The sequence below is a fragment of the Protobothrops mucrosquamatus genome, unplaced genomic scaffold (genome assembly GCF_001527695.2).
Source record: "Protobothrops mucrosquamatus isolate PMUCROS unplaced genomic scaffold, P.Mucros_1.0 scaffold4561, whole genome shotgun sequence".
Taxonomy (NCBI): Eukaryota; Metazoa; Chordata; class Lepidosauria; order Squamata; family Viperidae; genus Protobothrops; species Protobothrops mucrosquamatus.
In genome coordinates, this window is record NW_015390464.1 from 1 (window position 1) to 10,649 (window position 10,649).

Sequence of the window (10,649 nt, forward strand, 5' to 3'; positions counted from 1 at the left end):
TTATAAAACTGTTTTCCATCCGGTCGTCAATGGCAGTTTTATAATAACAACTTTATTGTCACTTTGAATGTACACCAAAGTGTAAGTGAAGGAGGCAGAGAGAGGGGTTAGGGATTGCCCGGTGTGCTTGCAAGGGAGAGCAAAAGAGAGCTGAGCAACGGGAAGAAGTCCGTGCAAGGGGGAAACTGCTAGTGGAGCAAGGGGTGGGGGGGATGGGGGGTAGCGAGGGAGGTGAGTGAGGAGTACAGACTCACTCTGTCTGCGCTGCGGTGGAAGAGTCCGAGGGATGCCCTGGCATGAGCCCTGCCAGGAAAAGTAGGAAGGACCAGAAAGCCCACTCTGTGCGGAAAGAGACGGGGAAGAAAGAAAAATAAAACACAGAACCAAGGGGGGGGGAGAGAAAAAACAGTACCCAAAGCTACATTGTTCCTCTTCTCATAACGAGAAATAGCTGCAATTCTAACCATCCCAAATGAGTCACTGGATTTTCCCAGCGTCCTTCGACCGCTCTCTTTATTCCAGACAGAGACCCGATTCTATTAGCTCGCGAGAAGCAGAGTTCTGCGGAGGAAATGAAAGAATTCACCCCTTCCAGATTTTTCCGAATTTTTGCATTTTTATTTTATTTTATTTTTGCTTCTGAGTTTTATCGGAGCCTCGCGAGGGTCCTACCTACGCATAAGAGAGCTGGAAGGGAAGCAAAGAAATCAAAATTTGGTGCCCGGCTGCACATATTTCGTAAACAAAAGACATTCAACAGGAGGAGTGCTCAGGACAGTGGTGGCGAACCTATGGCATGGGTGCCAGAGGCGATACTCGGAGCCCTCTCTGTGGGCACACGCACCGTCTCCCCAGCCCCGCCTCCTCCCATGGCCCCCTCCACACCAGCAGCCCCTCCCGGAGGAGAGCTGCCCCTGGGTGTGGCCCACGCGAAGCAGCGCAGCCAAGGACATGGTAGCCAGCCAGCGGGGACAAGACTCCGCCCTTGCGCCCCGTTGCGTGCAGATGATGTTGCAGGGCACGGGCGGAGGGCGTGACCGCCCTGGGCTGCTGGGCTGCCTGGGTGATCTGTGGCGGGCCGTGGAAGTGGTGGGTGGCCCAGTGGGCAGGGCGGAGCGGGGATGGGGGGGACGGGTTTTGGGCACTCGGTCTCCAAAAGGTTCGCCATCACTGGGTTAGGACTATAGGGACTGGAAAATCTGTCATTTAAGTGGTGTGGTTGTTAAATGAGGCGTCGTGTAACTGGACCTGATTTTACAACCATTTTTGCCACTGCTGTTAAGTGAATCACCAGGCTCGTTTAGCGACTGTGACGTGCGGCCTTCCCTGCTGGCCTCCCCATTGACTTTGCCTGTTGGAAGCTATTTGCAAATGGTGGCTGGTGACCGTGGACACTGTGATTGTCACAAAGGAACGAGCACCCAAAGCCACAAGTGTGTGACCCTGGGGAGGCTGCAACGGTCTAAGTGGGAGGACTGGCTGCAAGTTACTTTTTTCAGCACCACTGCAGCTGCCAACAGCCACTAAATGAATGGCTATAAGTCAAGGACCACCCTTCCCGTTTTTAACATATCGCACCACCAGCTTGATAAAAATTGCCGGGATCTTTTTCTAACGATTTCCAAAGATGGTTAGCTTAATGCAGAAGCTAAAAAATAAGGACATTCCCCCCCCCCAAAAAAAAATGGGGCAAGGAATTGCGGAGATTTTAGTTATTTTGAACGAAACTAATAATTACATAATAAGTGGTTCACCCACTGGGAAGATCCCAAGGAAACTTATGTAAAACATTTCGGTAAATCATAGATCAAGGAAAACAATGTATCCAAGCAAACTTGATAAGCTTCAGAAATATGGGGGAAAAATTAAAAATGGACTTTCATGGAAGAAAGTTCTATCAGCAAGGCCCCAGGGCTAAGAATGCCTCCGTCCTGGCCACCCCCCATTTCTGATAGAGGACCCCCACCGCAGAGTTAAGAAGGCAGGACAAGCCCTCTGAATACAAATCTTTTGAAAGAAGGCCTTCAAAAGCAAACAGAGTCCCTTCTTTGGATTATTAAAGCAGCTGTATCTTTGTCCACGCTTGAATAGTTACTCTCTAAGTGGCTTCTAAGAGAGACTCAGATGCAGTTATTTGTTTCTACTTGAGTGCATCCAGAGTTACCTACGCTCTATCTCCATCTTTCCATTACTAAACTGCTTTTATTATCAGGAACATTTCTGTGGCCTTCAACTGAAATAAGTCTGCACACACCTGCAGAACCTCTCTCCATGTCTTGCATGATGACACCACTGTAGACCCTTCCTGGTCCTCTTCTGATTAACAACCCTTTAGGAGTTGGATCTGAACTGCCTCCACAAGGCTAAGCTCACCGACCTCCATCAGTCTCTCCTTGTAAGATCTACTTTCCAGGAGCTGACTCTCTGGGTTGATCTTTTGTGCGCCCCTTCCTGTTTATTTAAACTCTTCTTACGGTGAAGTGTCCAGAACTGGACGCAGCACTTGAGAAGTTCTATTTCTTCCTACTTTGGAAAGTATAATCTAATAACACCCGAAACATCAGACTCCTGACTCATTCAGTTGATAATCATTACAGTTCTTAGATCCTTTCCCCATCTCTCCTGAATCTTCTCTTAATGAATTTGTTTGTTTCTTTTTTAAAAAAGAGTAACTTGAAAATTGTCGGATTAAATGTTGTTATTTCCCTAACTCTTCAAAATCATTTTACGTTTGTTTCTTGTTGCCATCTCTGAATTTGCCAAGTCTTTTTTTCCCTTCACGTCTTCATTCAATATAGTTAATAGCAGCCTCGGACCATTCTTGATATTATCTCACTCAATATTTCCTTCAATATGAAAATGTGTTGAAAATGTTTGTCAAGCTTCTATGCATCCAACTAAAAATTATGCCATCCAGCCCGCACTCAATCAACTTCACATTGGAATAGGATTAATTAAATCCCTCCAGATTTATCTACCAGATGCAACAACAGCTTTGGCTGTATTTGAAAATTCTGAGTGTATTGTTTAAAATAAATTAAATAGGCATATTTAGTTCTATTTCAGGAACTAGATATGTGCATTTAATTTCTTTAAAACAATATTCAAAAGCATATTGTTGATTCTTTTTTTAGTGGATTCTACTTTTTGTGTAAATCTCCAAGCATAGTTATTGGTATATGACAGGGGTAGGCAATCTTGGCTCTTTTATGACTCATGGACTTCAACTCCCAGAATTCCTGAGCCAGCCATGCTGAGGGGAAAGGGAGAGGTTTCTAAGCTGAGCCATGCTGGCTCAGGAATTCTGGGAGTTGAAGTCCACCAGTCATAAAAGAGCCAAGGTTGCCTACCCCTGGTCTAGGAGGCTCACCGCTTAGAACAGGAGGACTTAGGACAGGGGTAGGCAACCTCGGCTCTTTTCTGACTCCTGGACTTCAACTCCCAGAATTCCTGAGCCAGCCATGCTGAGGGGAAAGGGAGAGGTTGCCAAGCTGAGCCATGCTGGCTCAGGAATTCTGGGAGTTGAAGTCCACCAGTCATAAAAGAGCCAAGGTTGCCTACCCCGGTATATGACATTATATGAATATAATTAATAAATAAAAAATAAAATGAAATGAAAAGATTTGGCTGTATACATTTTCATGTTTTTATTTTATCTATTTGAAAAAAAATAGACTACGATATCTATCTTGCTGCCCTGTTTCATCTATTTCCTGGCAAAAATGGAAGAATGCAGAAATACAAGGATGTTTAAAAGCTAAGAGTCTGAGGGGGAAAAAAAACCTAATGGCTTTTCAAGTTGATCTGGAAGATGAATTCATTTTTTCTTTCTGGAAAGTTATAGGGTGGAACTATGTTTTGGTGATTCTGTGATGGAAACCAACTGTTACCATCTCTGTAATAATCTTCAAGAAAAAATGAGCCCATTCTTTTCTAATTCCCAGAAGCAACAGGAAAAAAAAAGAGATCTCCACAAGTTGCCCACATAAAGATTTAGTATATTCATTTGTAAAAAAAATTTGACTTTCAACATATCCACTTTTTGGGGGATAAAAAAAATTAGCATGACTTTCCAAACATGTTCTACAGTTGTATTTGACTTACTACACTGATATTTGTTATCCTGGCATTTTATGCAACATCCATTTCATTTAAATCTTCAGTAAATTAGCTATAAACCAGGGGTGTCAAACTGCTGGCCCGCGGGCTGGATGCGTCACGAAGAAACCGCGCCCATCCCATTGCTAGGAATGGGAAAAAAGATCCGATACACCGTGTGATGTCACATGACGTTGCGAGTTTGACATGTCTGCTATAGATTGTCTATATCAGAGGGCACCAAGGACCAGTTCCGTGGAGAAAGGTTTTTCCACGGACTGGAGAGTGTGTGGTTTTGTGTCCTGATACATCCCACGGATGGGGCTTTGCTTGTTTGTGTGGTCCGGTTGCTGACATGCCGTGGCGCGGTACCGGTCCACAGACCAGGGGTTGGGGACCTCTGGTCTATATCTTATATAGAAGCACAATTACTAAAAATGAAAAACAGAGTAGGGGTTTATAGTATAATACAGTATTTTTTTAAAAATTCCAGAACCACAAAGAAAACTTAATACTAAAAGTAGGGGTTTCCAAATAGTCATGGTAAAAAAATAATGTTATTGAGGAAATGTGTGTGTGTTGTGGTAAACTGTTCCCATTACTTTAGAAAAAAATGTGTTAAATCTGACAGGGTTACAAGGCATATTCAGAATTGCCCCCCGTTTCTTCAGAGATCAGTCCAGATTTTTGGGGGGTATATGCCATGTGGACTAATCCACAAGATTAGGAAATATAATACCCGCTTTTTGAATGCGGTGCCTAAAATAGGATGAAGGAGGCAAGCCTAGAACTGTAAGCCTTAAAGACTATAAATGTTTCTTACAAAGATTATAAAAAAAGAAGTGATAGTGATATTGTCACTATAAAGTATACACACTTAGAACAATGATGGAGTGCAGATAGTTCTCAATTTACGACCAGAAAAAGCATTCATTTCTGAGCAAGGCAGATGTTAAGCGAGTGACATCCATTTCTACTGGGGTTTTGCCACACAAACCCCACAATTGTGGAGTGTATTGTTAATAAATCTGGCTTCCCCAACTGACTCTCACACCATTTGTGACCTCAGAAACCAGCTGAGGTCACAAATGGGGATCGCACGATCCAGGGATGCTACAAACGTCATAAATACAGGCCGGTTGCCACTGGCCCTCATTTTGATCATGTGACCGTGGGGAAGGCTGCGACGGCCACAAGTGTGGGGACCGACTGGGTCCGCCGTAAGTCCCTTTTTTTCACTACTGTGGCAACTCTGGACAGTCACTAAATGAATAGTTTTAAGTCGAGGACAACCTGTATATTGACGTACGACAGCAAATAATACGACTGAAAGTAAAATGCCAAGACAAATACGTGAGGAAGCATCTCTACGCAAAAAGCATCTTTTCCAAGGAATGACTCACCGCGCTTCTTCGCCAGGTGGTCTGGGTGAATTTGTCAGCAAAGCGGCCCGTGGTCGCTTCAGGTGTCTTGCTGCCTTCGTGGCAGCCACACCTAACAGCCTTTAGGCAGAAAGGAGAGAGAAAACCCGGTGAAAACCAAGAATAGCCACGGAGGCCACCTCACAGGAGGGGGAGATCCAAAGCCAGCTTCGGTCAAGAGGCAGTGTAGGTACAAATTCAGATTAAACAGATCCAGTAAGAGTAGACCTGCCTTCCCAAGAGAAATTTAAACGCTCCTTTCTTAAACCGTCATGCAGCTCAGGGGCACAACCATTGTCTGCCGTTATTTTGCTCAAATTTCTTTTCACGCGCGGCGTGATTACTTACAAGACGACGTTCAAGCTGTTGGATGGTCTCGTCTTTCGTTTTCAAATCATCCTTCAGCTGTGTGATCTCGCTTAATAATTCGTCAGTCTAGCGTGGAAAAAAAAGTATTAATGTGTTTCGAGAAATATTATAAGGTCTAATTACGTCTAATCTGTTGCGGAAGGAAAAAGTACGGCTTTGAAATCAGGACTCAGTAATGGGTTTCACATTACCAAATGTTTAAGAATGATACAGACTTCAGATATTATTGGTAGCTAAACCCTCATATTTCTCTTATTTATTAAATGTGTTTGCCGTCCATCTCGCTGGGAGACCTCAGCCATNAAGACAGATATGTATAGTTTTGGACCCAGGTACAGGCATTTGTTTAGGAGGAGAAATAAAGTTAAAAAGACTGGAAGCCTTATTATTTTTCTAATACCTGCCATTCACAAAATAACTGGTATGTGTAGTGAACTTTCTACCAGTGCTACCATCATTCAGGCAGTCCATGTATTACCAGACTTACATAAAAATAAAGTTATGCCATTTTTTTGATGCCACATCTAACAGCTACACAATAAATACGAACACTTACACCACACATCCAAAAATGTAGGAAGCGTACCTCAATTTATTCTGAAAAACTTTGCAATACTTTCCAAAATGGAATGTTACGTAAGTTAGGGACTGCTTATGTACAATCTTCATTTATCAATTATCAATCTTCATAGATCATAGCTCAGACATTTGCAGTTTTATTATTAATTAAATCATTGGACATTTTCCCCGCTCAATTCTACTAAATTGTTTATATTCATGTTTTGATCTAACTTTTAAAGGCCTTCTGGTGTGTTTTCTTTTCTCCCACTTCACATGTTTAAAAGTATTACTTAGAAAGGTCTGTTCTATTATATCTTGTCTGGTTTTTAAATAATTTTGTCAGCTAATTTATTTCAATTAGCCTGTGTTCCTGTTCTACGTTACTGTCTTAAATTCTATGTCTCTAAACGGCTTCTTTCAAAACAGTTTTATTTAAGTGCCTAATATATTCTGGGGACTTAACATGGTAGTACGAGCATCCCAACCCTGAAAAAAATAATTTAGTAATGAGAAAAACATTCATCTTGGAATTATTTAAGTAAGACGTACAGTATAAACAGTGTAGATTATACCCTCTATATCTGGGGTCCGTCTGATGTGATTTTCCTAGCAAAATTAAAACTCTCCAAAATCCTGGACAATTCCATTCTAAGGTCTCGTCTTCAAAATGTCGACTGCCACTTTACCTTATACATTGGTTCGGGTTCCAGCTGTTCTGGACTTGATGGCATTGGGAGTGTGATGTTGTGCAGTGACATGTTTTCATCATTCTGCAAAAGAGCAACATTTTGTTGTTGTTGTTTTGAGCGTGTAAATCTTGCGAAGATATCCAGCAAAGCTTAAAAATTTTAAACCCTAGTCCAGGGGTAGGCAACCTTGGCTCTTTTATGACTCGTGGACTTCAACTCCCAGAATTCCTGAGCCAGCCATGCTGAGGGGAAAGGGAGAGGTTTCCAAGCTGAGCCATGTTGGCTCAGGAATTCTGGGAGTTGAAGTCCATGAGTCATAAAAGAGCCAAGGCTGCCTACCCCCGCCCTAGTTGAACAATCTACTATAAACAAAAGGAAGGAGAGTAAGTGGATACTTGCATGAAGAATGACTCAGGAATTTCATTTTTTTCAACCAAAATCAGAGAAACCTTTATTGGCTGCCTTCTTTCCCCAAATTCTCCCATGAGGGACAGATCCTACAGTAAGTCCAAACTACAAAACAAGCCAACCAACAAAATAAACAATAGGAATAAACAATTTAACACAACTGCCCAGACTTTATGAAATGGCGTTTGATACCAATGCAAGCATTAAATTTTCTCTCCCCTCGGCTGACCAAAGCTATGAAATAAAGCAACCTATTGTCAACTCAGAGGCAGCCTGGAGGAGAGTCTACCTCCATCCTCACAACCCCTGCGGCTTGCTGCCACCACCGGGGTTTGTTTCTTGGTTGCCTAATTTAGCTCTTCATTATTGCCAGATGCCGTTGCTTCTCCGGTGCTTTTTTACAACCACCGCCAGCATGAAATCCCTCTTCTGGGCCTTCCTAGCTTACTGCGGGGACCATTCACTGTAACCAGTCCCACACTTTGTCTTTTGCTAGATTGGGCTCCCTGGAGCAAGTTAAGACTCTTCTGATATTTAGATACCCGTTTTTCATCTGCCTTTTTCTTGGCAGCAGCTGTTCTAAAGCTATCTTCAAAGGCACAAAGGACTGTGCCCATTTTTAAGTATATAAAGAGGTCTTTGTGTTTGATGCTTGCTGTGTGCTTAAAGCCTCGTGTCGGTTACCTGCTCTGGGGCTCACTTTCCTACCTCTGCAATAAATAGGCCTTTATACCCTGGTCTCTGGGGGATCTGCTCCTTTTGAGCTTTCTGAGACTGTTCTGCCCGAATTTCTCAGCTAGCTGGCTGGATCTTCCTGAATGAATGAATGAATGAATGAATGAATGAATGAATGAATGAATGAATGAATGAATGATTGAACGAACCTTTATTATCAAAGTATAACATGTATACAGTGAGACTGGCTGAGCCTCCCTCCGTGCCCCCCACCACCACAACACACAGTGACTACAAACCCACCAACTTATTACACCCTGTGAGCTAATTGCACAGCACGCCGGCCTCACGGGTCTGTCATGCATGAAATTATTATGTCCCGTTCAAGAGCCTGACAGCCCATGGATAAAAGCTGTTCTTCAGCCTGTTGGTACAGCTGGCTATGTTTCTGTATCTCCCGCCCGATGGTAGGAGAGTAAAGAGGTACCAACCAGGGTGGTGAGTCATCCCTGAGAATTTTCCTCACTCTGCCAAGTCAACGGGCCGTGGCGATGTCAGCCAGTGGCGTCAGGGAACAGCCCACGATGTCTTGTGCCGTGCTCACCACCCTCTGTAATACCTTCCTGTCCGCGGCTGTCAAGCCAGCATACCAAACCACAATACAGTGTGTGAGGACGCTTTCAATAGTAGACCGGTAGAAGAAGGTCATGAGTCGTCGTTCTACCCTGTTCTTTTGCAAGACCCTGAGGAAGTGGAGTCTCTGTTGGGTCTTTCTGGCCACCTGGGCTGTATTAGTTTTCCAGGTAAGATCTTCACAGAGGTAGACTCCCAGGAATTTGGAGGAGGAAACTCTCTCCACACAGCCCCCTTCGATGGAAAGTGGGGCAGGTTCCTCTCTTTTCCTCCGGAAGTCTAACACCATCTCCTTCGTCATGCCTTTCCAGGAACCCACAGCCTCCTTGAGCTGCTCTCCTGTTTAATCTTCCTTTGCTTTTCTCTCCCTCCTGAGGGAGGAGCCCACCAAGGTCCCTCTTTTTCTTTTTGAGAAACCAGAGCCAAGGCATGACCCTGAAGACAGTTCACCTTAAGTCCTGCCCTCTTGGCCATCCGCTCTTTCCATTGTCCTAATGACTCAGAAAAACAAACCTTCCTTCCTTTCCTGTAGCCTGTCAGTTCTATGACAAGCTTTGAAAAAGCCAGGCTCTATTTTCAGTCTAAAAACACTGGGCAACAACAACAACAACAACAACAGAAGGAGCTTGAACTTCAGCGTGGGTGGGGCAGGGTAGGGATGGGTGGCGATACAGCTGTGCAGCTTCTGAGGGAATACTTTTATTAAGAAATCAAAGGCAGAGAAATAAGTAAAAGCGGGGTTACAAATAAAATAAAACAAAACAGGAGGCCGTCTGGGGTGTGTTTAGATCCAGAGGGGATTGAGTTGTGGTTCCTCATGTTTTTTTGGGGGGGGCATGAGCCCCTCCCATGACTTTTAGCAACACAACGGTTGGAAGCGGGCGGTTCTGCTTCTGCCCATTTTGAAGCAACTTGTACACAGATAAGGCAAAAGGTGGAAGGGGATGGCAGAAGATGAAATAGTTAAGTTGGTATCATTGGCGCAGTGAAGGTGAGTTTGGGCAGAGTCCAGAAGACCAAAATGGAGGATGGGGGTGGGTGGGCATGCTCCATAGGGCCGCGAGCATTTGGACACGGCTCAGTAACTGAACAACGGCAACAACCCACAGATGTACCCAGATATTCTAAAATAGAACTAAAAAAAGAGAAGCAACCTGGAATTAAAGAGAAACTTCCTGACAGTGAGGACAATCAACCAGTGGAACAGAAGTTGCCTTCAGAAATCGTGGGTGCTCCATCACTGGAGATTTTTAAGAAGAGGCTAGACAGTCACTTGTCTGAAATGGTATAGGTTCTCCTGTTTGAGCTGAGGGCTGGACTAGAAGACCTCCAAAGTTCTGTTCTGTTCTATTCTATTCTATTCTATTCTATATTCTATTCTATTCCATATTTTCTATTCTATTCTATTCTATTCCATATTTTCTATTCTATTCTATTCTATTCTAGTCCATATTTTCTATTCTATTCTAGTCCATATTTTCTATTCTATTCTAGTCCATATTTTCTATTCTATTCTAGTCCATATTTTCTATTCTATTCTAGTCCATATTTTCTATTCTATTCTATTCTAGTCCATATTTTCTATTCTATTCTATTCTATTCTATTCTAGTCCATATTTTCTATTCTATTCTAGTCCATATTTTCTATTCTATTCTATTCTAGTCCATATTTTCTATATTCTATTCTAGTCCATATTTTCTATTCTATTCTATTCTATTCTAGTCCATATTTTCTATTCTATTCTATTCTAGTCCATATTTTCTATATTCTATTCTAGTCCATATTTTCTATTCT

The 10,649-nt window shown here is 43.0% G+C and overlaps 1 protein-coding gene across 1 annotated transcript in view; it reads right to left on the reverse strand.

The window, feature by feature from the left end:
• Window positions 1-254: 254 nt before the first annotated feature.
• The window catches only part of CCSER2 (coiled-coil serine rich protein 2), a gene marked incomplete at its 3' end in the record, with an annotated part of 30,855 nt that continues 20,460 nt past the window's right edge, over window positions 255-10,649 (reverse strand). Inside the window, exons 6-9 of the mRNA XM_029286685.1 lie at window positions 7,136-7,219; window positions 5,868-5,954; window positions 5,502-5,600; window positions 255-339 (exon numbers count right to left, since the gene is read on the reverse strand). Of these exons, the coding sequence (XP_029142518.1) occupies window positions 255-339; window positions 5,502-5,600; window positions 5,868-5,954; window positions 7,136-7,219 (355 nt within the window). The remainder of the gene's footprint in view (window positions 340-5,501; window positions 5,601-5,867; window positions 5,955-7,135; window positions 7,220-10,649) is intronic.